Source organism: Pseudorca crassidens, chromosome 3, assembly GCF_039906515.1.
Source record: "Pseudorca crassidens isolate mPseCra1 chromosome 3, mPseCra1.hap1, whole genome shotgun sequence".
In the NCBI taxonomy this organism is placed as follows: domain Eukaryota; kingdom Metazoa; phylum Chordata; class Mammalia; order Artiodactyla; family Delphinidae; genus Pseudorca; species Pseudorca crassidens.
In genome coordinates, this window is record NC_090298.1 from 91,384,004 (window position 1) to 91,411,923 (window position 27,920).

General features: G+C 38.7%; 1 protein-coding gene across 2 annotated transcripts in view; it reads left to right on the forward strand.

Moving 5' to 3' along the window:
• Positions 1-27,920, forward strand: part of MCC (MCC regulator of WNT signaling pathway) — a 464,176-nt gene that overhangs the window by 91,051 nt on the left and 345,205 nt on the right. For both annotated transcript variants that reach the window (XM_067731409.1, XM_067731408.1), the window contains one exon: positions 17,024-17,271. In XM_067731409.1, the coding sequence (XP_067587510.1) occupies positions 17,024-17,271 (248 nt within the window). The remainder of the gene's footprint in view (positions 1-17,023; positions 17,272-27,920) is intronic.

Consider the following 27,920-nt stretch of genomic DNA (forward strand, 5'->3'; position numbering starts at 1 on the left):
AGACATTCTATTGGTAATCCCTTGACAATTTTAATTTGAATTTTGCTGATTACTTATGGGATTGAGCTTATATTTATATTCCTATCCATTTGGATATCCTCTGCTTTCTATGCCAGTTCATCTTTTGCTCAGTTTTGTACTGTTTTTTTTATTATTATGTTTTTATTGATGTATAAGAATTCTCTGTATATTCTGGGATCAAGGTGTATGTATTAAATATTTTCTCTTAAAACAAAAAACAAAAAACCTGCTGAATATATTAAAAAGTCACTTATTCAGGTGACATTTATTAAGTGTCTACCGTGTGTGAACCCTCTGGTCTACGTATTGGGGGAGGGACAGAGACCACCTAAACATCCCTATCCTCGTGATCTGATATATAAATTGTCCTGAGTACTGGAGTGGGCTGGGAGTGAGTGAGGAGCACATGACTCTTATTTTTCTTTAAAATTACCAAATTTCAGTTGGTAAGAATTATCGTGATGATTTAGATGTAACACGCAATTGTTTAACAATTTTATCTGCAAGCTGCATTTTCATTGTCCCCTAGGAGGCTTTTATGGCAGCTTTTTTGGCTAAAAGTAAATATCCACATGCAAGACAATTTTAGCTGACAACTCCTTTCCTTCATTCCCCATGACACGTGAAGGAAATAAAACAGCATAGAGCTGGATTCTAAGATGTAAATTGCAGAGAAGAAGATGTATCTGTAATTAACTTAGAAAGTACCGTTTGTGTTTAACTTCACCATAATTTTTCAGGATGAACAAATTGCACATTAGATAGGGCAGGCAAGAAGTAAGGCTTTTAACAAGTGTAAATGTTTTTTTTTTCCTGGTTGTAATTTCTAAGATGAACTTGTATACTTTTAATTTATACACTGGTTTGGAGTAATTAGCCCTTGAATTGTCTATATTTCTTTAGAAGAGGGATGGACCATAGAGAGCATCTTGATTTTCTAAATCTTCAGAAGAAAAATGACACCCTTCACTGAAAATCATACACTAATGGTCAAAAGGAAAATATAGTCATGCAGATGTAAGCTAAATACTTAAATAATGTCATTTATAAGGCAGGGTAAATTTCTGTCTCATCTCTGTCCTCCAGACACAGTCCCCATTCCGGAGGCAGTCCTGGGTAACAGTTCCTCAGGTGTCATTCCAGAGATAATCTGTGCATATCAAGTGTATAAGGACACCTTCTACTTCTGCTTTTATACATATGGTCATATAACTTATTCACTGCTCTTCACCTGCCTTTTTTTAACTTGACCTATTTTGGAAATTGTGCCATCATGATACATAGCTGCCTTATTCTTCTTAAAGTTTGTTTAGTATTCATTGCATTGTATAGCTTGACCATAATTTATTTACCAGACCCCCACTGGTGAATATTTAGACGATTTCCAATCTTTTGCTGATAATACAAGCAAGACTGCATTGAATAACTGTACATTCATCGTTTTGCATACATCAGCATATCTGTGGGACACATTCCTAGAAATGGAATTGCTGGATCAAACAGTCTGTGCATTTTTTATTTTGACAAATACTGCCAAAGTGCAGGAGATGTCATACAAGTTATACTCCCCCCAGCGGGGTATAAGAGTGGCATGTGCTTTTAAATCCTAGACCTCGCCTTTGTCACGAGGGTGTTTTTTTCTGAGTCTAGTCACGGTCCCAAGCCTCTGGGTTCACTTGTGTTATGTTGGTGGCTTTCTGTCTGTGATCAGGACTCATTTTTCAACACTCCTGGACGCTGTGGGTTTTTTCCAGCTGCTTGAGGTCGTTGCTTAAGCCTCAATAGGAAATAGGCTTATTTTATTTATTTATTTTTTGCGGTACGCGGGCCTCTCACTGCTGTGACCTCTCCCGTTGAGGAGCACAGGCTCCGGACGCGCAGGCTCAGCGACCATGGCTCACGGGCCCAGCCACTCCGCGGCATGTGGGATCCTCCCGGACCGGGGCACGAACCCGTGTCCCCTGCATCGGCAGGCGGACCCTCATCCACTGTGCCACCAGGGAAGCCCTAGGCGTATTTTTATATGAGTTTCCCCATAGACACGGGGATTAAGGGGGTTACTGATGTTTCAGAGCCTTTCAGAGTTTAGGCGATGCAGAGGCATTAGAGGGGTTAGTTTATTTTCCTTGATTTGAAAATCAACATAGGAAGGAATCTTCCCACCCTCAAATAGAGAAACAAACTGAAGTTTTGACCTTTAACGCTAGAGTGTTCGTGATGTCTTACGGTTATCACTATACCCCTGAGCCCTCTCTGCTAGCCCCACGTCACAAGCTCTCCTGGGTCTGGATCTCCGCCCCGCTCTCCCTGGGACACCGTTGGGGGCGGGTGTGCGAAGCCCTCTCCCTCTGCGGCTTGGCTTCCTTCCCTATTCTGGTTCCTCTCCTTCATTTCCTCTTCTCCTTCTTATCCAAACAGCTTTTTATGGCTTCTGTTGGAACTTTACCACCTCTCCCTAAGCCACCATCATAACACGACAGGTTCAGGCACAAAGCAGAGTGAGCTCCCTTTGATTTTTATATCTACAGATCTTTCTCCCTGTGCTTACTATTTTGTAATCTGTGCTATAGTCTGTATTCCAAACTTCTAAAACATAAAGAATGGGGCTTCCCTGGTGGCGCAGTGGTTGAGAGTCCGCCTGCCAATGCAGGGGACACGGGTTCGTGCTCTGGTCCAGGAAGATCCCACATGCTGCGGAGAGGCTGGGCCTGTGCTCCGCAGCGGGAGAGGCCACAGCAGTGAGAGGCCCGCGTACTGCAAAAAAAAAAAAAAAAATAGCTCACAGCGCTTACTTAAATATATGATACTGTGGTTAGTTGAGAGATTTTTTTTTCAAAAACTTAGCTTTAAATTTATTTTGATTTAAATATATTTATATTTATAAATGCATTTATATATTTATAGAAATATATTTTTATATTTATATATTGTATTTTAAAATATAAATATATTTTAATTTAAATATATTTATAAACTATAAAACTATGATGGCATTTCTGTAGGTGATTTCCCAGTCTAGTGTTCACTAAGACCGAACATAGAGTTAAACGTTATCACAGTGTGTACTTATGTTCCTTAGAATGATAAGTCCAGGTAAACAAAGGTGGTGAGCTACCAAGGATAGTGGCGTTGCTGCTGTTTGGTACCATTCATTCCATGTTGGTCTCTCGTTTATGGAGTCAGGGATTGCTTTAGTCACATCATGATATCCAGAAAACAGAACTTCTCCAAGAGTGGCCCACAGAGTGGTGCTTTTCATACCTGACTGCAACAAGGTAAGCATAGGAATTGGAAATACGTGTTCAGAAACTTTCAAACCAATATGACAGAATTGAACCTAAGTTTAAAAAATTGAGCTTGTATTTTTCTATATCTTTTGCAAATTTTTTTTCTGAAAGCTCATTTTATTCTATAAAATATCAATCTATTACAGTTTAGATTTTGTAAAGTAATCTAGAAAATTCTTCAAATGTTGGTGACTCTCTAGCCTGTAAGGCAGATGCAGTGCTCTAAACATCATTGCCCTGGCTTGTTTTCATAGTGGGACAAGTGTGACATCCCCATGTAGGATGTGAGGGAATGAGGCACAGTGACAAAATTTTTTGCCTCAGGCTGCTGCATATACTGGGATTAAATCTTTCCCTTCTCATTTCTGTGATCAGATTACAAGGCTTTGGCTTTTAACATTATGATATTTTAATTAGAATCTGAGAGAGTGAGTTGAATAAGAAAGTTATTCATGAGAAGAATCCTGCAATTTTTTTTATCCTTCAAAGAAAAATGTCAATAGCATTTCCTCCCATGTTGCTTTTCCTTTACTGTCATTTTCTAAAACTAAAGTACTTTGGAAGATATTTAGGACAATTTTAACACAGTGGCTTTGCACTGAGAAAAAAAAATCTCTGTGTGCTGAATGTTTTTAAGTGCTGGTGGAGAGTATATACATAATAAAATTGGGGGAAATTTGCAAGCCCCACAGCAAGCCCCTTAGAAAGAGGTTTGGGCTTCTATCCTGGCCAAAGGAAGACTCAAGGAGCCAGAATAAATATTGACAACATCTCCTATTCTGAGTGTGGATGCGACAAGCCTTCCCTGGGTGTGAGCAGAGTCGATGGAATTTAGGATGCCAGACGTACATGTCCCCATGACACATGAAGCAAGAAGAACTGAGGGATATTAGATGAGAGAGAGAATGAGACCATGGGACAGAGGAGTGAAAAGAATAGGGGTGGGTGGGAGGCCTCCGGGGTAACTGAGCCTCAGTCTCATGGTGACAGACCCTGTGGGTGGGTCACTTCCATTTGCCAGGGGTTAAGGACACATTTGGAGCCTAGCCTAAAAATGTGTCAGCCTTGGTGATTCAATTTAAGAGCACTTGGTGAAAATTTTTGCTTTATCTCCTATTATCACATTTAGGTATTCCTTTTCTACAATGGAAAAAATATATATAATTATAAGTTTATCATTCACAGCAGGTTGTGTGTCTTTTATATGTTAAATACGTGTTGTAATATAAATCTTTTGCCTTGATGAAAAAATTTGGGTGCAGTTGTCTTTTTATAATAATGGTGTTATGTGTGCTGTAATTTTCTCATGAAAGTGTGATCTGAAATAATCTGAAAGGATAACTGTTCTTGAGATGTTGTTAATATACACTTATAAATAAGTTTTTATAAAAGTGGCACACTTCCCAAATTCTTTTATTGCCCCCAAACTTATATCTATCAGCCTTTTCTGTGTATCTTCTCTGTCTATATCTTTCTGACCTGACTGCCTTACGTAGTTTTTGGGTCAAGAGTCAATTGCTTAGCTTTAGTGGGGTTTTGCAGGAACATCTACATATTAAGAATCACTTAACTGTCATACTGACCGTTACTGTTAGTATATTCAATTGGTAAGGATTTTCTGAGTGCTCACTACAAGGTTCTGTGTCTGTCACTGAGATTACAGAAGAGCTACCTTCTGTTCATTCATGCATCCACCAACTTGTTGAAGTACCTGTGATGGACCAAGTATGGTGCCAGGAACTTGGGACAAGCTCCCTTTTACACAGAACTGATAGACCCTGTAAAATGGGGATAATATCTCTTAAAGTTATTATGAGGCTTAAATGAAATAAGATTTCTAAAGCACCTAGCACAGCCCCTGAATCATAGGTACTCTGAATGAGTATTTTTCCCCAGGAATGGCAGAAACGTCTTAAGAAGCTTTTACAAATCACTGTGAAGGTAGGCTGAATCTTGCTTAATAAAGAATGTTAACTTACTGATTAAAATAATAATCCAAGGGCAAACACATTGAATATTTTCTCCCACTGGACTATCAGTGGGAAACGCCAAATTGAGAGATTGCTAAAAGAATGAAGAGTAAGAGTATTAGGAGTCACATGTAAAAGAATTATAGAATAAAAGAGCTTTTAAAAAATATGTAAAAGTAGTATTTTACTTGCTTGTAGATACTTTCTTCTTGAGTATTGGCTTTTAGTCACTCTTGACGTTTCACCTGGAGAAGGGGAAACCATCATATCATTGATTAAACTTGGCTATTCATTATTACAGTGAACTCTCAGGAAGTTCAGGCTAAACATCAGAAAGAATTACTATTACGATAACTTAAATCTAAGAAGACAAAGCTAGTGCTTCCTCTAGGGAATATATGCATCCCTCCACCTGCCTTCTAAAATCTGATAAATCTTTCAACCTATGTTTTTTTATCGGTGGGTAGTGTATTGCACATGATTTTGAATCTGGTCAAATTTCCTTAATCAAAAAGTGGGGATATTTGTGTGTTCTGTGAATAAGAGTGAACCCCAAACTCGAAAATCAACTGCAAAGAAAACTAACAGTTTTATGACATAATGGCTTTTCTATATTCAGACTTTTTATGTATCAGTTTTGTCATTCCTTCTTTACCTAGAAATAATAACTGACATCTGTAACAATTTCCTTGCTTGACTGATACTATCGCCTGAAGCCTTTGAGGGTACTGTTCTTTATTTTATTTTCCCAGTGCTATCCTATGGGACTTTCTGTGATGATGGAAGTGTTCTATGACTGTTCTGTGCGGTGTGGTAGCCGCTAGCCACATGTGGCTATTGAGCTAGTATAACTGAGGAAATGAATTTTTAATCATATTTAATTTTAGTTAATTTCAGTGTAAACTTCAATAGCCACCTGTGTGTATTGACTACCATTTTGAACAGCGCAACTCAAGACTGTAAATATTAATTCACAGGAGTTAAAATAGGTTTCAACACAGACAATATTGAGAAAGTTGGTAATGGGAAATTCTGGCTTTCCAAAGAGCTTATATCTCAAATATTCCTTTAGGAGTGAAATTTCAAAAGGAAAATCTTTATAATATAAATTCGATGACAAAGTGTGTCTTCTTTCAATCTTGACTTTTGTTTTGTCTTTCCTATTTTTCTGTATTTTTTCAAGTTGGTAACCTCAACCAAAAGCATTTTTTTCAGATATAAAAATGAGGCCAACAGCTTTATAATTTCTAGTACGATGTTTTATGAGAAAGAGAAAGAAGAAACAAGGAAACAGAAAGAATTAGCCAGCCTCAGATATTCTTCCTTGGGCTAGCGTGCTTAGTGCTTTAAGAGGGGAGGTCCAAGACGATTTCTGTTAATTCCTTAGGATGCATGTCATATGGCATTTGGTTTGTTTAGGTAATGTCACCAATTTTATCTTTCCTTCATGGCTTTTCATGTTCTCTTCCCATGAGTTTGCAGATGACAGCTAACCTTTTTAAAAGTAAATATTGAATTTTTTTAGAGGCTGGGCTGCATCTACCCACAGCAGTGTCTCTTTGCTTTCCCTTTTTAAAATCAAAACACTCTTTTAAATTGTAGAATGTAATGTTTATGCCCCTAAAAAATGTTGTCTGTTGATTAACTGAAGATTATATTTGCTAATTTGCCTTCTTTGTGTATAAAATTTCAATTAACTGGAGTATTTCTGGGGCTTCTGGCTGACTGAAAGCAAATGAATAACGTATTCATACATTCATCATTTATCTACTGATTGCGTGTTTCGTGCCAGGTACTGTTTTTGGTATCGGGAATACAAGAGTGAACAGAAGAGACAAAATGCTCCATCCTCATGGAGCTTAAATGCTAGAGGAGGAATCATTTTGTTTCCGCCTCTGTAGATAACTTTTCTAAAATATCTCTTTCTTTTCATCTTACTAGTATATAACTTATCAACATCTAGTGTGTTTCTTTGGTTGGTTGGTTTTAAATTAAGATTTCTGAGTTGCCTCAAAGCTCTCGTCCCTTCAGACTGTTGGTGTAGAAGTTCTACTCTGAATCACTTAGGAAGCCTTCTAACAAATATCGATGCTGCCCCCTCCTCCCCACCCTGATTTAGTTTGTCAGCAATGGAGCCTGAGCATCAATATGTTTTAATCACCCCAGGTGAACATCATATGCTGTCAGAGTTGAGTACCACTAGCCAGAAGGCTTAAATTACTAGCTTGAAGGGTACAGAGCCTCTCATATATACTAGAAGATATTTTAAGACTTTATGATATGGGGACGTCCCTGGCAGTCGGGTGATTGGGACTTCGCCTTCCAGTGCAGGGGATGTGGGCTCAGTCCCTGGTCAGGGAGCTGGGATCCCACATGCCTCGAGGCCAAAAAAACAAAACATAACACAGAAGCAATATTGGAACAAATTCAATAAAGACTTTAAAAATGGTCCACATCAAAAAAATCTTAAAAAAAAAACCCTAATGATATCAACTTATTTTGTTTTCATTTGTGATTATAAATTGGGGTATGCAAAAAGCAAAGAAGAAATGGGGTTGAAGGTCCTCATTAACTTCTCTCCCCACCTCTTTTACCTCAAATCTAACATTTTATTTACCCACTTACTTATTTAACAGCTATTTGTATGCCAGGTGTTAGGGATTCAAAGATGAACAAAGAATGAACCCTCTCCTCTAAGAATTTACAGTCTAGTACAGAAGTTTGCAACTTCTTTTAAATAAAAGGCCATATAGTAAAGATTTTTGGTTTTATGGGCCATATACTCTGTCACAAGTATTCAACTCAACTGTTGCAGTGAGAAAGTAACCATAGACAAATGGGTATGCCGGGTTTCAATAAACTTGACTTACAAAAGCAGGCAATGGTCTGGATTTGGTTGTAGGTTTTAGTTACCAGTCTCTGGTCTGGTAGAAGAGAGAAAAAAATAAATCAATAATTACTGTACAGTGGGGTAAGTGATCAAAGCAAGCACAGGTGACTTAGTAACACAGGGAGGGGGCATCAAATTAAACTGGGAGTTACCTGAGATATTTAGGGAAGATTTCTGAAGGAGATGCTATTCAAGTGAATTACAAGCATGGGCTGGCGTTTGGAGAAAGGTAAAGAGAGGATTTTCCAAGCAGAGGGCTAAATATATACAAAGTATGGGCATGTAAAACAACAATGCCTCTTATGGAACCTAAAAGAAATTCAGTGGGCTAGGATGCAGGTTGCCTACTTTAGCAGGAGAGTGAGGCTAGAAAGATAGGACCTTAGCTATGAAGTGAGAAACATGGGTATGAAGCTGAAAGTCTTGAGGGACACAAAGAAAGGATTTTAAGCAAGAGAAAATAACATGTCGCCTACCAGTTGGAAAGAGGGAGAGCCAGTAGGAGACCATTATAGTAATTCAAGTGGAAAACGATGAGGGTGATAAGAATGATCAGGATGGGATGGATATGAGAGCCATTTAGAACAACAGACACTATTTTGGGTGACTGATTGCAGGGGGAATAAATGAGAAGGAAGCAACTTAGAAAACTTCTAGATTTCTACTGTGGGTGACCAATGGTGTAATTTATGTAGAGAGGAGGAGTCAACTTGTAAAGGGATACAAAATGATGAATTCATTTTAGGACTTTGAGTTCAAGATAAATGTATGACACTGAAGTGTAGCTATACAGTCAAAACTACTTAACTGGAGAGGGAGATTTGGGAGTCAATGTTCCTAGTGATAGATAAAGCCATAAATTTAGATTAGATCAGCTATAGAGAGTCTATAAAGTGAGAAAATAGAAAGGACAAGGCCTTGGGTAACATGGATATTTAAGGACAAGAACTCTGAAGGAGCAGTCACGTAGAGGTGGGAAACTAGAAGACAGGGCTGTTACACAGGCTAATGAAGGAAGGAGATTCAAGGAAAAGGCAGCCGTCAGTACTGAGTGCTGAAGAGAAGGAAAGAAATGTGTCTCTGGGAATGTGTGGTATAAATGCCTTCACAGAAAAGAAAGTGAGAACATAGAGATGGAGAATTTGATTCTGCTCTCCAGAAAAGTATGTATAACAAGTGGGGGTAACTGAAACACTGCTGGTGGGGCTCAAAATTGGTGGATGTTTCTCAAGGGATGTTTGAAAAACTGTATTGAGAGATTAGACTGTTTAACAATGAGTAATTCTACTTTTAGAAAATCATACCAGGAGAATAATCAGGTGCTCTATAGCCTGTAAGGATGAACAGTGTCATTTTGGATCATCTAATTTGATCAACTCCACGAGACATGTCCTACAAGTGCTTACTGATATGAATGACATTGCTCATTTTAAATGTTTTATCCTTCAACCATGGCCTCAGACCAAATTTGTTTTAAGTTGCCTTTCATACATTAGATTTTTTTTATTAAGACAGATTTTAAATATTGAAAACTACAAAGTGTATAGTAAACACACATGTATCCATACCCAGATTGAAAAGAGGTAGACAATGTGTCATATTTACCTATGATTTTTTAATATAACATTGTAAATGCACGTTAAAACCCCTTTATCCCCTCCCCAATTCTATTCCCCTCTCTCCCTCACCACTTTATGGTTGATGTTTTTGCTTCCTGACTTTGTTTTTATTATTCATATATAATTTATAGTGGTTTTTGTTATATTTTTAAACTTTAGATAAATACTGTCCTGTCGTTCATGTTATTCTTGAGGTTTTTACTCACTGCTGTTTTTGAGATTTATTAATTATGATATATTACAAATGTATTTCTTCTGAAAACTCTGATCATATTTCATTAGCTGACGATTCCTCAATTTATGTATCCACTAGCTCAGGCCCCGGCACACAGTAAGCATCCGGTGCATGTTCACTGTTCTTATTAGCATGATTATTAATACTAACCTTTTTCCAAATCTTTGCTCTTACAGATATTGTGCATGTCTCCTTCCATCCTAGCATAAGTTTCTTTAACATATATAACTAAAAGTGATATTTCTGGTTGAAGGGTGTGCATTTTTTTTAGATGTTGCCAAAATTCATTCTAAAGAAGTGGTACCAGTTTTTGTTTTCCACCAACACCGCATGAAAGTTTCTGCTTCTTTGTCAACATTTGGTATTGTCAGACTAACATTTTTGCCAGTCCTATACCTATTAAAATTGTATCCCATTGTTTGCTTGAATTTGCATTTTCCTTACGTTTATTGAGGTTGAGAATATTTCCACATCTTTGCCATTTTTTGTTAATTTTCTGTTCTTATCATTTACCCATTTTTCAACTGGGTTGTTATCTTTTTCTTATTACATTGTAGGAATTTGTTGTATATTTAAATACTAATATTTTGTCTGTTATAGCTCAGATTAAATTAATGACTTATTTGATTTTTTAAACCTGAAAACATTACTTTTATCAAAATAATTCATGCACATGGTAAAGTAAAATAAAATAAAATAAAATGGTACAGAAGGGCACATGACAAAACACAAGTCTCTTGCCCCATCCACCTCTCAATGCCCAAGCTCACTCCCCAGGTACAGTTTTTTACCACTTGTGCTTTTAGTTCTCTTGGTGATTTTTTTCCATTTTTTCCATAATGTGCTTATACCACTGTGTAAGTATCCTGATTTATCACCTTTGAACATCTATTTGTTCCGTGCTCTGAAAGGTAAGGTAGCCCCACTGGCCAGCTTCTCCCATCTCTTTACTATCTTTCTGAATTTTGTTGAAGTCCTTCAGATCAATCAACTACTCTCCTTTTAACGATAAGTTTATTTGCTTATTTAGTTGTTTGTTTTGGTCTTCACTTTAGACCAGATAAACTCAGAAGCAATTGTGAAAGGCAAATGCATTTGCTCCCTCCAACAATTATACTCAGAAATTACCAGTTGTAGCCCAGAAGCCTGTTTTTTAATGACTTATATATGATTTTTCACACTTTGAATATTTATGGAACTGAAATTAGAGTCCCCTAAATTACATTTTTGTGTGACTCAAATTGAACAGTTAGAGAGGCAAAATGAACTTATAGACTTGTTTTGAGTTCTTTCATAAGCAGCTATTTCTGGCATACCTATTAGTTCCAAAGGTGTCTGTTCGTTGAGAGCTGTGAACAGAAGCATCTAACCCTTCCTCAGAGTAACAATTGCTTTCACATAGCCCTCGTTCCGACTGGGTTTGGGGTTTAGTATCATTGTGGGGAAGAATAATGTTTTTCTCTGCATCTGAGCTTGAGAGACCTAAGCCCATCTTTCCCGTTATCTATTCCTGATGTAAGGCTGTGAATTTCCCTGAATGATGAATAGCTTCATTGAATTTTCACTTCCTACTCAATTTCTTTACAAGTTAAAAGAAAAAGAATAGCCAAGAGACCAAAAGGCTTCTACATACAGAAAGTAATAGCTATGCTTTGTAAAACCATGCAGTTTTGAGCTGGAAGCATTGATCTTCAGTGCTGCCTGGTGATTGGTGTTCTCTGCAGAGCCAAATATTACCTCATTTGACCAGTTCCTCTGCTAAACCAGAATCTATTCCTCATGGTTATATCCTCTGAAGATAAGACATGCATATATGAATATGAATAAATATGAAACACCTTCTAGAGCAGTTGTAGCAATGGTGAAAGGAAAATTTTATTTGGAGGAAATTTATTTATTTAGAGGAAACTTAGAGAAAAAAATATTTACCATAATTTTGTGAAATTAGTTAAAATGTTCACTGTGGTTATTGCTGGGTAGAAAGGTAGCATGTAATTTATATTTTCTTCTTACTTGTCTACATTTTCTAAGATGAATGGGTGTATTTTCTGGAATAATATACAAAAGTTTGTTGGTTTTTATTTTAAAGGCAGGTGCTTTATATGATGATGTTACTACTACTGAAATAGTTCTCCACTGGACTATATTAGTTTTGGACAACCGCTGCTCATTATGTCTTCCTCTGAGAAACGTTCCTGGCCTAGTGCAGAGAAACTGTTATGTTGCTCTGTCACTAAGGCTACAAGGTTGTTGTTTGTTTTTACGGTGCCCATTGGTCATTCATACTCACTGAGCATCCCATGTGCTGTTGCCTTCTGTGGGAAGATACAAAGACAGGTATTGTGGGAAGATATCAGATGAAGTGGGGAACCCCTTCAAAAGAATGATCATGTTTAACTTCTGAGAGTTTACAAATCCATCTATCAAAACAAATGTGATGGAGTTCTGTTGTGTACAGGGTGGTGTGCTGGGTGCTGCACGGATCTTAAGGGAGATTGATGCATGGCCACTGCCTTCCAGGAGCCTGTGGTCAGGTTGGGAAGATAAGACTTGAGTGTGTGAAAATAATTTTTTTTTTGCGGTACGCGGGCCTCTCACTGTTGTGGCCTCTCCCGTTGCAGAGCAGAGGCTCCGGATGCGCAGGCTCAGCGGCCATGGCTCACGGGCCTAGCCAGTCCGCGGCATGTGGGATCCTCCCGGACCGGGCCATGAACCCGTGTCCCTTGCATCGGCAGGCGGACTCTCAAGCACTGCGCCACCAGGGAAGCCCTGAAAATAATTTTTTGAGAAAGAGAAATGAAAGTTTAGTACAACAATCTAAAAGTTGTCCCACAGCTGTATATAGTCACTGAATGAATGGTACAGGTGCTAAATGCTAGAAGAAGGAAGAGACCACTTGTGGCCTTGAGTGGGCAACAAGACCAGCATGAAGCTGGAAGGATTTGAGCTGAAAGTGGAAACTACAAGGCGTCATAAGGCATGTGTTCATGAATCCTAGAACGTTAGTTATTTCTGCCACATTCCACTGGTCAAAGCAAGTCACAAGGCCAGCCCAGATTCAAGGTCAGGGAAATAGCCTCCATCTGTTGATGGGAGGAAAGGCAAAGACATAATGCAAAGGGGCGTAGTCACAGGAGCATGTAATTCATTGCGAGCTGTTTGAAACAGCCCTAGCACAATGTCTGATAGTGAAACTGTGATCAAGTTCTCTGGGCTTGCTCTTATATGTAAAGGAGAGCTTTGGGATTTTTTTTTTTTTTTTTGGCTGTGTCACTCGGCTTGCTTGCGGGATGTTAGTTCCCGTAGTAAAAGCGCAGAGTCCTAACCACTGGACCTCCAGGGAACTCCCTGGAGTTTTTTTTTCTCTCTCTTGTAACTGTTTTCTCATGTTGATATCAAAATGTAATATTATTCTCATCCGTATTTAACATAGTCGGGGAGCACATACATAGATATATGTAGTCTTTCTGGTTTAAGATAAAAGTGCTGTTCTTTAATGACTGTTGATCATCAAGCTGTTCCTATTATTGCTGTCCTTATTTGTGTTCAGAGGCCAAAGTTTAAGTATCATTGACATCCAAGGTGGTGTTTGGTAGAATGGAAAGGGCAAGAGCTTTGGAATCAGACTGATTTGGTTTAGATTCCTGGCTCTGCCACATATTAGCTCTTTCAGCCTTCACATCTTCATCTGTAAAATGGGGATAGTAGCATTTCGCCCTGCAGGTTTGTTAGTTGTTCTTGCTAGTTCTGTGTTTCTATACTGAGAAACTTTAGCTTTCATTTAGTTTTTAGAAACTAGCACCACTGTTTAAAGATTACTGTCTGACTTAATTTAGTAGGATGTACTTACTGTATTTTGTTTTTGACCTTTTATGAGAGTCTCTCAGTGACCCACACCTTTTTTTTTTTTTTTGCGATACGTGGGCCTCTCACTGCTGTGGCCTCTCCCGTTGCGGAGCACAGGCTCCGGACACATGGGCTCAGCGACCATGGCTCACGGGCCCAGCCGCTCCGCGGCATGTGGGATCTTCCCGGACCGGGGCACGAACCCGGGTCCCCTGCATCGGCAGGCGGACTCTCAACCACTGCACCACCAGGGAAGCCCAGTGACCTACACTTTTTAAATAAAGATGCAAAATTATGCATTCTCCTCTGAGTTGACATTTGACATTTCTAGAACACAAATCCTTTTTTGAGCTGCTTTTTGTGGAATGGGGCTTCTCGAGCTTGGACAGGCTTGGGTTTCTCACCAGGGCGCCCAAGTGTAAGTGGGCCACAGGCAGGGAGGAAGGCGAGCCTCTGCAGATAGATTGCTCCACTTAGTGAAGGAGTCAGTTCAGTTCAATAAGCACTATTTTCCCCTGAGCAGTTTGTGCTTAATTACTAAAGACTTAATCATGCAACTGGGACATTGTTAAAGATTTATGATCAATAATTATAAAATAATCATAATAATGGCTACTATTTATTGAGTACTTAATATGTGCCAGGAACTGTGTTAAGTGCTTTACATGCATCATCTCATTTATCCTCAAAACAACCCTAAGAGATAGGTGCTATTATTATCCTCACTTTTAAAACCTATAAAATGACATAGCAATTTATGAAAGTAGTATAGTACATTCTAGAAAGTTACAAATACAATAGGCAAAAATAAGAAAATGAAAACACCATATTCCTACTATTCAGAAAATATTAGTGTTAACATCTTAGTGTGTGAACTTCTGAAATTTAGAAAACTTACTTATCTCCCACCAAGCCTAATTTTTAAGATTATTGTCTAAAAACATGATAAAGAAATTCTTTTTTTAGATGTAGAACCTGAACATTGGCCCTTTCTTTTTGTTTGCATTCCTGTTTTACTGTTATGTAAGCAGTACATAAACAGTACTGCATTCCTGTTTTACAGGAATCATAATCATTCCTGTCTGGGATGAATCCAGCTGAATATCAGACAGGTTGTATTCAGCAAAGGGCAAAAAAATAAACATATGAATAGATCCAAAAATTATTCCAATGTATCAGTTAGCTATTGCTGGGGAACAATCACAAAATCTCATTGGCATAAACAATAAGAATTTATTCTTGATTACATACCTTTGGGTCAGCTGCAGTGATTCTTATGCTACACGTCTGCAGATCAGCTGAAGTGGCTCATTTGGGGGTCCAGGCTAGAGGGTTAATAGCTATCATGGTTTGTTCTTCTCATAATAATGGCAGAAGCAAAAGGGCACAAGCCCAGTAGGGGATTAACTAGATAAACACATACATCCCAGAGGGTAAGTTAGATGTCAAGCCTGAAGTTAAAACGATGGGAAAGATCATACCTACCATGAGTGTCCCTGGCCCCAAGGCCAAGGCAAGGGTATAGATGTATAACAGTTCTACAGAGAAATGAAAAATTAGGACTAATTTAATCTACCATACTTCCTTCCATATGTGTATATTTATTTATCTACCCATCCATCTATCTTACAAATAAAAGCATAAATATATACACGTATGCATTATATACTATACATATATACACAGACATACAAACAAGATAAACTAAAACTTGTAGCTGTGTGTCAAAATTCTTTATGAAACACGAAAATGGTTGGCATATGGAAGCAAGGTGATCAACTAAAGAAGCTAATGTAATGGACCTGGTATAAACTGAGAAGGTTTTGGAGAGTGTTATGTGTATTGAAAAACATAATAAAGAGTACATATAGAAGCATTTCAGGGACAGGACCAACAGAAATTTGATGAGAGATTGGATACTAGGGACGAGGATGGGGGGAATTAGGGTTAAAATGGAGTGAATGAGAAGATATTAAAAATATCTACAATTCTGTGAGCCTAGGGAACTTGGGGAATCATACTAGCATGGACCAGAAGGAATTTGTGAAGGGTGACTGGAGAAGGGTTGGTCTTTTCATGGTTAGGTTTCAGATATCAGCAAACATCAAATAGGTCATGGTCTCCAGATGACCGGGTTTGGTGGTGTGTTGAGACAGGAGCACTAACTAGCTGTTCTTGTGACCATGGCCCAGTTCCTAATATCTCTTCCAGCTCTTAAATTCATAATCCTTTTACCTTTATTGAGACTTAGAGTTGGATCAATCTGAACAAAGTATTTTCCCAAAGAGTTTAGAAAGAGAGAAAAGAACAAGATTTATATGTGCAGGGTCAGATGATGTCCTCCAGATAAATGTTCTTGGCCGGCATAGTGTTGTTGTTCTTGTTTCTTTTTTATTCTTTTTCTTTCTCTTTCTTTAACTTGAGAACCTGTAGGCTGAATATACTTCTCTGGTCCAGCCACAGACTCCAGAAACCCCTCTTGTCTTAAATCCACCCACTTCACACGTTTACATTAAGTCCTAGACATGGAAGACTTTTGGGATTTTGATCCCTGCCCTAAGGCTTAGGGTTTACTAATTGCTGATGAGAAGGTGGAAAATACTCAAAGAAAATCAGGAAAAACCAGAGGTAGGGGAGCACTGAGTCATCAAAGTTGAAATTAAATAACATTTTAAAGACGTACTAAAATTAGCTGATTGGTCCAGAAAGCTGAAAAGTCAAGCTTGTTAAAATCTTTGTTGTTCCTTTAAAATTTGATGAGATTTTCAAGTCTGCCAAGAGTGGAAACAATATCTTTTCTATGTTCTGAAACTTTATCTTACAGTTAGGTAACAATGCTACCCTCTACAGGTGCTTTGTCAATTTCAAAAGAAAGAAAAGGAGGAAAGGGCATGGACACGGAAGAAAAAAGAGAACAAAGGATTTAAAGTTGCCTCACTGTTCCAAATAATAATAGAGTTCTTGTCTAGAATAACCCAGGTGGAACAGATCTTTTTGCACACTTAGCACTTTTCCAGAAGCAATGAGAAATGTGGAAATAGGTTTCCTACGTGTGGATGTATTCAAGAAATACTCTTTTTTTTTTTCATTAACTATTTTCTCTAGCTTAAATGTCTCTCCTAACAAGCCCTTTTTCTGTTCAATCCCTTCTGTAGAAATGACTTGTTGATGGTCTGTCGCCAGTTGAACATGGAAGAGTCTGTGGCTGAGATCATGAACCAACTGGGCGCTGATGAAAATGGGAAGATTTCCTTTCAGGATTTTACAAGGTGCCGCATGCAGCTCGTCAGAGAAATTAGGAAGGAGGAAGTAGGCCTTTCTGAGAAGTCAGACAATTCCTGTAAAAAGAAGAAGCTGAGGGACAGAATTGCTTCCTGGCCCACGAGCAGTGACAACAGTTTGGGTAGGTACAACCCCGTGACAGTTCATAATGCACCCCTGTCCCCACTTCGTGACCTTCGTGAGACTGGCCTGCCCAGCCTGATGCCTGCTTGTCCCCAGGCTGTCCTCTGGACCACACTTGCTCTGGGTGAGCGCTTGCTAATCCCCCAGTTCTGTCCTGTGGCTTCCCAGTTCCTGGTTTACTGCTTTCTTTATTTTAGTTCTTCCATTTCCCAAGTGTGATCATGCACTCAAATAGCTACTGGGGAGGAAGGGCAAACTGGATGGGAAAGGTGGTAATTGAATCAGCAGGCCTCAGAAACTCTTTAGGGACTTCTTCAAAGCTTGGTTCAGATCTGCACAGTGAAGTTTTTAACCATTTCTTTTTTATTTAATGTGTAAAAATGTTTCTACAAACTGTTTTCCTGTTCCTAAGTATTATTGTTTCCTACTAATGCAAGATAAGCAACTAGAAAGAAAATTCTGAAAAATGTTGGTAATTACTGAAGCTGAGTGATGGGAACATGGGGTTTATTGTACATGTTTTTGAGAACTCAAATATACATATTTTTAGTATGTTTATAAAAAGTTTAAAAGAAAAAATGCATCTTAAAGGGATAGCCTGAACCAAGGGATACAGGAAGTATCTGAATTTTCTGCCTATACTTTAGGGAACTTTTTTTCCTTGGAAATGTCTCCTGGATCTCCCTCTCTGTTTCTTTCTCCGCTCGGTAGATCTAGTGGCAGGAAGTGAAGCTCCATGTTAATTGTCCATCATTTGTTAAATACATACTAATTAGCTTGGATGATTCTGTACTGCCCCACAGAACACACACACACACACACACACACACACACACACACACACACACAGACATGCACACCCTGAATGATGTTCTGGGCAGTGGAATAATTGGGAGCATTATTATTGAGTAATTGAAATAATAAAAATACCCTCCTATCCCCTATGCCTTGCTATCTTAATGGATTCCATTTTAGCTGCAAATTAGGTATCTGGTAATTCATATGCTCTTAGTGCAATATGTAGAAATATTTAATTTTTGAACTAACATTTTTCTGAGTATTGGTGTATGTTCATTATAGAAAAATAAGGGAAAAAAGGCAAGCAGAAGAAAACAAAAACCATCCTTAATATCTTACTACCCAGAAATAACAACTACTGTTTACATTTCTCCCTCTCTTTCTCATGTGGTGTGTGTATGTGTGATTTAATTGTTTCTTACATATTTTTTCACATACTTTCCATATAATTTTGTATCCTGCAGTTTTTCCTCTGCATTTTCCTCATGCTTTTAAACAGCATTAGAAAACATGATTTGTAATGGTTACATCATGTAAAATGGACACTAAGAATTGGTTTATTAAATGAAAGGATGAGTAGAATTCTTTTTGCTAAGCTGTATTTTCTAATTTTTCTGCCAAGAACTTGGACTTCTTCTATAAGTACATAAGCACACACACATACATATATTTGAAGGGTTAAGTAAACTGTGGTATGTTTCAACAATTGAATACCATATAGCCATTAAAGTAATATATAAATGTGTATCAAATGTGTTTACAGAAGGCATACTTGTATGAAAAAACATTATACTAACTGTTGAAAATTGTATTTTAATGTGTGGTGTTTATAAAATATCTTGAAAGGAATGGTTTTGATAGAATTGCTGCCCACATCTAATTGGTTTGACCGTCTCATAAGATTGCCCCAACTAAAGAAAGAGTTGAAAAACAACTCCTTTTTATCCTTTTCTGTAACCACATACTCTTAGAGAAAGAAGAGGTGAGAGGAGGTGAATCGTAAAACGTATCATGAACTGAGGAAATGCCAGCACACATAAGACCATTTACCAATTTATCCTGGTAGTTAAAGCTTCAGAGGCAGCTTATGTGAGTGGGAATCCTGGTTCTGTCACTTACTGCCTACACAGCACTAGAGAAGTTACTTAATCTCTCTGTGTCTCAGTTTCCTCATTAAGTATTACATGAGAACAATTATTGTTATTTGGAGGAATAAAGAAGCTAATATAGGGCTTCCCTGGTGACGCAGTGGTTAAGAATCCGCCTGCCAATGCAGGGGACACGGGTTCGAGCCCTGGTCCAGGAAGATACCACACACCGCGGAGCAGCTAAGCCCGTGTGCCACAACTATTGAGCCTGCGCTCTAGAGCCCGTGAGCCACAACCACTGAGCCTGAGTGCCACAACTACTGAAGCCTGCGCGCCTGGAGCCCGTGTTCCACAACAAGAGAAGCCACCGCAATGGGAAGCCCACGCACCGCAACAAAGAGTAACCCCTGGTCGTCGCAACTAGAGAAAGCCTGTGCACAGCAACAAAGACCCAACACAGCCAAAAATAAAGAAAATAAAATTTTTTTTTAATTTTTAAAAAGAAGCTAATACATGGAAAGCACATGAAACGATGCCTAGCATAGTAAGATAAGCTATAAGCCCTAGATGCAAGTTAAGTTAATATTGTTATTATTATTATCACTCAGTTTTATTTCCTGGAGATTGTCACAATTACACTCATGTTGGAAAACAACTTCCTGTTCAGTCTAATGTGAATCAAATACATTTTAAAATCTATAATAATTAAACAAAGCTTTATGTGTTCAATCAGTCCCTCTCTTTTCTACATCATCAATCTTTCCCTCTGATTCTATATAGATAAACTCTAGTATCTCACATCTTGAGGTCAGGAGAAACCTTTTCTTGACTGCATGTGCCTAACTATTGCCCCACTTCTCTGCTCCTCTTAACAGTTAAACTTTTGGAGGAGTCTGTCTACACTGAATGCTTATCTGTCCTTACCTCTCATTCTTCCTTCAGCCCACTCTTCCCAGCTCCAGTCATCAGCACTCCACTGACCCTGCTCTTACTGCTTTCACATTGTCCGACCCAGTGGTTCCTCCTCTGTCCTCATCTAGATCTTTGGCATTGGCTCAGCTGACTACTCCTTCATTCAGCTGCAGTTTATTTTCCTGGACTTCTCAACATGACATTCTCCTGGGTTTCTGCATACTGTTTTGGCTTCCCTCTCTCTCTGTCTGTCTCTCCCTCCCCCTCTCTTTCTTTTTTTTTTACTCCTCTTCCCCTGGACCACTTCCAAATTTTGAGGTGCCTTGGAGTTACATTTTCTCCCTAGATGATCTCATGTGGTCTCATGATTTTAAATACTGTTTTTGTGCCAGTGACTCCCAAATGTATGTATCTAGCCCTGCCCTTTCCCTTGAGCTTCAGAATCAGGTAAAATTGATACATATTCCTGCATATCTTATAGACGACTCAACCTTAACATTGTCAAAAAGTTTTTTTTTTTTATTTTTGCGGTACGTGGGCCTCTCACCGTTGTGGCCTCTCCCGTTGTGGAGCACAGGCTCCGGATGCGCAGGCTCAGCAGCCGTGGCTCGTGGGCCTAGCCGCTCCGCAGCATGTGGGATCTTCCCAGACCGGGGCACGAACCTGTGTCCCTTGCATCGGCAGGTGGATGCTCAACCACTGCGCCACCAGGGAAGCCCCAAAAAGTATTTTTGATTCCCTTCCCTACCCTTCCTCCCAGGGTCGTTTCTGTCCCAGATATCCCCACCTAGGAAATATCACCATCCACTAGTTTGCTCAAGCCAGCAAGTCCCATTGCCTCTTTTGCCAAAGTGCTTCCAGAATCTGTCCACTTCCTTGGCTCTCCTGCCACCACCCTCTTCTAACACCATCATGTCTTACCTTGGCTACTAAAAGAGCCTGTAACTGGCCTCCCTGATTCTTCCCTTGATTCCTTACATTTCATTCTTTACCCTGCAGTCAGAGTGGCCTTTTAACATTATGAAAACATGCTTAGGTCATTCCTGTGCCTACAGCGCTCCATGGCTTCCATATGAACTCAAATGAAGTCCAAATTCCTTACTGCAGTCTACCCCGTTCCCACCGCTCTACGTTGATCTCATAGCAATTCCCCTGACTTCTTTTGCAAGCTCCAGCCACACTGACCTTCCTGCTATTCCGCTAACTTAGCAAATTTAGCCGGCCGCCAACCTATGCCCTGGCTTTTTCCTCTCATCTAAAACACTCTTCTTTCTGACCTTCTCTTTCTGACGTTCTCTTTGCATGGCTGAGTCTTTCCTGTTATTCAGATTCCAGCTTAAATATTCCCTCTTTGGAGAGGCCTTTCCAAGCTAATGTAACCTCTCCTCATTTACTCCTTCACATGCCCTTGTGCTTCATACCACTAATTCTTATCTGACATTATATTATATGCTCACTTGAACATTTATTTATCCATCTCCCCCAGTGCAATAAAAGTTCTGCTAGAATACTGATGGCCTTGCTGGGGTCCTGCTATACCCCAGCACTTAGAACAGTGCCTGGCCCATGAGACATGCTCAATGTGTATTTGTTGAATGAATGAATGAGCAATGCACTGTGTTCATGCTCTTTTAGGGCTTCACAGAAGTGCAATGCATAGTTCCAGACACTAAGTAACTTACAGTTTAATTGTGGAGTCATAAGCACATGACAAATTAGGTAGCAGTAAGGTTTAAATTAGAGTCAGTGAAACTTTAAAGGCCATTGAATGGTGCAGAAGATAAGGTCCATAAGGAGATCTAAGAAATACCGTGAGCAGGAGTTTCAGGAAAGGGTTGAGATTTCACCTGTGACTGCATTGTGAAGAGAAGTAGAAAGAATGTTGTGCTGTTGTGAGAAAAGCCTGAGAAAAACTTAAGTTTAACAGTTAAGTGTCAGAAAGACTTTATTGTCAGCCCTAACATTTCACAGCACATCTCAGCAGGGAGTCGAGTTGACAGAAAAAGACCTGTCAAAACATTACAGGCTCTACTTGGAAGAGGAGTTTCGATAGATTCATTTTTCCCAAATGTTTTCCTCAGAACACTGATTTCAAGAGATGCTCATAAATATTATGTGAAGAAAGAATTTCTTCGACAAATACATTTGAAAACTTTGGGTTAAATTAGATGAAGAGTTTACTTGGAGACATCTCGGAGTCTTTAATGTGCTAACATTTCCTGTGAATCTCCAGGAGAAGAATAAAATACATAGCATTCCCCACATTTAATTGACCTTAAACTTTTATTTACAGATCTTCTCTTTGACCTTTCTCAAATATACTTTGGGGAAAAATTAAGATATCTGATCAACTAAATCATAATAGATTTTTGTATCATTTTATGTCATTTTAGAAATAATATTCAAAATTTTTTGTCTTTCAGGCACCAGCTATATAAAATTTAATAGTTATAGCAATAATAAAAAAGGTTAAAAATTACCAATATTTACTATGCACAAGGCAATTTTCTAGGAACTAGTATTATATGCTAAACTGATAAATCCCCAGGTTCACCACTGAGTTGCTGTGGGACTTAGGCTACATTCCTGATTATTCTGAGCTTCACTTCTCTTATCTCTAAAAGTAGAGTAGGGGCTTCCCTGGTGGCGCAGTGGTTGAGAGTCTGCCTGCCGATGCAGGGGACATGGATTTGTGCCCCGGTCTGGGAAAATCCCACATGCCGCGGATAGGCTAGGCCCATGAGCCATGGCCGCTGAGCCTGTGCGTCTGGAGCCTGTGCTCCGCAACAGGAGAGGCCACAACAGTGAGAGGCCTGCGTACCGCAAAAAAAAAAAAAAAAAAAAGTAGAGTAGTAATACCTGCATTATAGGGTATTTGGAAGGACTTAGTGGGATATCACTTGTAAAGTTCTTACACAGTGCCTGTTCACATTAGGTTTTCAATAAACAATAACATTACGTTAATTATCATTATCATCTCTAATCCTTGCGACTACATTCCAGGTTTAGAATAGAACCCTCCTTATGTAGAGGAGGACAGTGAGGCTCAGAGAAATTCATTGATTTGCTCTAAGCCACACAGCTACTAAGGAGTTGAGAACACTAAGACATCACTTATTGAAAGAGATAATTCTTTGACTCCCCTGCAACTTTTGCTTAGAAATTTCATCTTCATGACCAAGATGCAAACTAAAAAGAGCACTGCCATCTAGAGACCACTTCCAGCAATTGCAGACACATGGTGCCCAGGGTCTTGAGGAGGGATCTGAGGACAAGGCCTGTTAGAGAAGCCCATCTCTTTGGCAGCAAAGTGACAGCATGCATTATGCCAAAATAGTTGTGTGTATGCTACCTAATTTCCCATTGGAAAATAAATAATCTAGATTCGTTATAATTATTTGTAATTTTCATTTAAAAATTTTGTGGTTAAAAGCTTTTCATTTTGGGGGGAAAGGATAAATTGGGAGATTGGGATTGACATATACACACTACTATATATAAAATAGATAACTACAACAAGAACAGGCTCTTAGTTCCCATAATATGACTAGGTGAAGGAAAATGCAATAAAATATGATCTAAAGGGAAAAAAATAATAAAATAGATAACTAATAAAGACCTACTGTATAGCACAGGGAACTCTACTCAAAACTTTGTAATGGCCCATTTAGAAAAAGAATCTAAGAAAAGAGTGGATATATGTATATGTATATCTGATGCACTTTACTGTATACTGAAACTAACACAACATTGTAAATCAACTATACTCCAATAAAAATTAAAAAAAATTTTTTTTCATTTAAAAATTTTTAAAATTTAAATCACATATAAAAAATTGTGATTTAAATTTTTTTTCAATTTTCTTTGTGATGAGGGAAGACTCTGGAATTTTAAAAAATTCCTAGCATTAGGTATTTATGTATGTTAGCAATTCCAATAGAACCTTTATTCAAACGTGCCCTTTTAAATAAACAGTTTTTTACTTCAACTAAGCTGTGAACTTTAGACATGATTTCTACATATTCCTGTCAAATGTGTGAATTATGTGAAAGAGGTATTGCTTCAGGGTGATGACCACTAAAAAAAAAAATGGCTGAATTGTCTGAGGAGAGCTGATATGAGCCTGCAAGCTTGCCTAATGAGGTCTGTGCTTTTCATATCTTTGGGAGCACTTTTTTTCTTCCTTCGGTCAGGTCTCAGAGAGTCCAGGAACTTATTTGAATCAAATCCCCATGGTTTTAAAACATTGCTTAAGACAGCAGACATTAAAATCTGCTAATTAATGCAACTAAATTTAACTTATGCTAAGATTAGAACACTGGGCACAGTTTCCAATAACCTGTATCTTCAAAGATGCTTTATTGGCCTTTCCTTGGTATATATTCCCACCTGATGTGTCAGCTTCATTAATTACTGCTCTGATAGTGCCCCTGTGGTCCAAAAGGAGCATATAAAGTACTTAAGTTTCTTGGAGAAACTAATAGGAAGAATTTTCCTTAATGGAACTCAAAGTAAAAAGTTAGATCAAAGAATACATAGTTAGACAGGAAGGACTCCAAACCCCACAAGTCTGAGGAAGATAATGTAAGGAGATATCCTGATTCCTTGGCACATTTAAAGAGACAAGCAACCCCCTGAATTTTGGTTTAGTATCTTGCTTTTAAAAAATTAAAACTAGGGCTTCCCTGGCGGCGCAGTGGTTGAGAGTCCGCCTGCTGATGCAGGGGACACAGGTTCGTGCCCCGGTCCGGGAAGATCCCAAATGCCGTGGAGCGGCTGGGCCCGTGAGCCATGGCCTCTGAGCCTGCGCATCCGGAGCCTGTGCTCTGCAACGGGAGAGGCCACAACAGTGAGAGGCCCGCGTACCGCAAAAAAAAAAAAAAAATTAAAACTAAAATTAGTTAATATATGCAAAACCTGTCTAGTCCTGAAACATCCCAATTTTTTCAGAATGAATGGTACTCTTAAATATTGTTGGGGTTTTGTCTATGTGTATAAATATTTTTCTAAACTCTTAAAACAGGTTAAATTAAGTGAGACAGAGGGCATTTTCCAATTCAGCTGCATTGACACTAGTATGTAGAGTTATGGCTGGTAAATTTAGAGAATCAAATGTGGTTTAAACTCTCTATGGACTCTGGATGAGAAATTAATAATTAACACAGAGTCTTTTAAATAAAATCACTCATTGAGAGTGTTTCATTGTTAAAAATACTGCCCAGTTAGCATAAAACCAGACTAAAGTCACAGCAGTTTTTAGCCCAGTTGAAGTTTTCAAGAAGTTTGGTTTTTTGTTGGTGGTACTGGTAGTTTTTTACATACTCTAAGCCCTATGTCATAGGGTTAACAATATGTTTATTTAATTTATCCTACCCCTAGAGGCTTCTACATTCTTTAAATAATAGGTACCATGTTAACGTTCTTCTGTTGCATACTGAGAATACTGTCAACGACTGTCTGTAGATTGACTGTTTTTAGAGTTAATTTGGGTAGATTTAGTTCTTGATTAACTTAGTCCACTTGTATCCCTTTTTATTAATCATTGTCCTTCCTGGCCTTGAGCAGTTCCTAATACCCACTGATTCACCTGTTCATACTTCTCAGATTAGACCTGCCATGGTCCAGAGCTGGGTCTTCCTCCCCATCCTCTGAATTACTGCGGTTTCCTTCTAACAGTTCTTTTTGTCTAATTCCAGTTGATGCTGCTATGACTTCCAAATATTTTAAATACGTACTTATGGTAAAAATGCACTGATTCTCTCTTGCCTACTTAAGAGACTCTCTGAACTCTTTTGGATGTCAAGACTCCTTACCATCCAGTGGGCTCATCCTACCTTACTCCATCTTGTTCCCCATTACTTCTTCACATGGACGCTTAGCTTCAATAATGCTGGCCTTCTAATTGATACATTCTCCTCAAGCCTACGTTTTGAGTTTTGTTCCTTCTGTACTATATTAGGTAGAGCTTTTTGGTGACAAGCCACAAACCCTCAACACTAATATTTTGAAGGAAAAGGGGAAGGGGAGAAGGAGAGGGAGGGAGGGGAGAGGGAGAGAGAAAATGTGAATATATTGGAGGATCTAGGCAGTTAGATCTAGCATGAATAGCTCCAGAGATTCAATGCCATCAGTCTTCTTCTTTCCCTGTTTCAACCCTTTCCCTCAGAAATAGCTTTATTCTCAGGCTCCTGTGGCCTACAGCAGCCCCAGGATTACTCCCGTTCTGTTGAGTAACTACAAGAGAAAAGAGTGATCTTTCTCTTCACAGCAGCTCCACAAAATTCCTGGAAATTGGTCTCATTAGGTCTTCTTGGGTCATATACCTATCCTTGAACAAGTCCCTGTGGCCAGAAGAATGCAGTGGTCTGATTGGCCAGGCCTGGACCACACACTCAACCTATAAGATTGGAGTGGAGTTGTTTCTATCCACATCATATGGACTGAGAGTTGAGGAAAGGAGGGAGGGAATCAACGTACTGTCACCACAAGAAGAGTAAGTGGATGCAGGGCAGGTAAAAAGAGCAGATGGCCACCACATGGTCCTATGTGTAAATCTTGCCTCCTATCTTTTCATTCAATATATACTCTTGCAATCCTCAAAAGGCTTTAATAATGCTACATTAAACTGACATGTACACATATATTTTGCAACTAGGAGATTCACGTGTGTCTTGTCATAAAGCCAAATTGTAAAAATTTTAATGCATTCTGTTTTTTAAATGTGCTTCTGTTATATCCTATGCCTATCCGTCACTGTAATTATGAACCATCCTGTGTTATAATTGTACATTTATATTTCTTTCTTCTCAACTAGATTATGTATCCTGGGTGAATAACAGAGAGCCTCACACATGCCAAGCACTGGATGAACGTTTGATCAATAAATTAACATATCAATGAGCAAAACTGTTTGATACTCATAGTCCCTAGTCTTAGGTTTAGTAACTTTGCTGATTTATTGTCAGTCTTCAAAGCATGGGCCTCTTTCTTTGAGGTAGAACTATTCCTTTCAAATAAGACATGTGTTTGGACCTAGGCATTTTTTTAAAAGAAAATTAGTCCAAGTAATGTGTTACAGATCAATCTTTTCAAGATTAATTTTTTCCTTTGAATCTATTCTTATCTTGAAGTTATATCTCAAGCTGGATATAATAAAAGTACCAGAACATTGAGTTCATTTCAGCTAGTGTCTAGTAGGTGCCTTCACTGTGACACTTGCTGCTAAAGTGACAAAAGGAGAAAGTTTGCTGTCCTTGATTGAAAAATATGGCCACAATATTTTTCAGCTCTTTTCCCACACCCCTTGAATCTAGGGTGGCTTTGTGGTTTATTTCGACCAACAGAATGTGGCAAGAGTGAAATTGTGCGAGTTCTGGAGCCTAGGCTTCAAAATGCCTTGCAGCTTCCTGCTTCACCTCTTGGAACATTCCTGCAACCATGAAGGGAAGTCTGGGCTAGACTAACAAATGGTGAGAGACCGCACAGAGAGGCCCAGCCAATAACCAGCATCGAGGCCCCAGACACATGAATGTGCACATCATAGTTTCTCCAACCCCAGTTGAGCTATCAGATGACTGCAAGTCACGTTAATGATCCTAGGTGAGATAAGATGGAGAACTGCCCAGGTGAGCCCAGCCCAAATTGTTGACCCCAGAATCACAAGAAACAGTAAGTTGCAGCTGTTTCAAGCTACTAAGTTTTGTGATTGCTTGTTACATAGCAGTAGATAAGTGATATATATATATATATATATATATATATATAGGGAATTACCCTTAAGAAGTTTGTGAAAGTATTATGAATATGAGGCAATACAAAAGACCCCAAGCCATCTGTAAATTAATTGCAA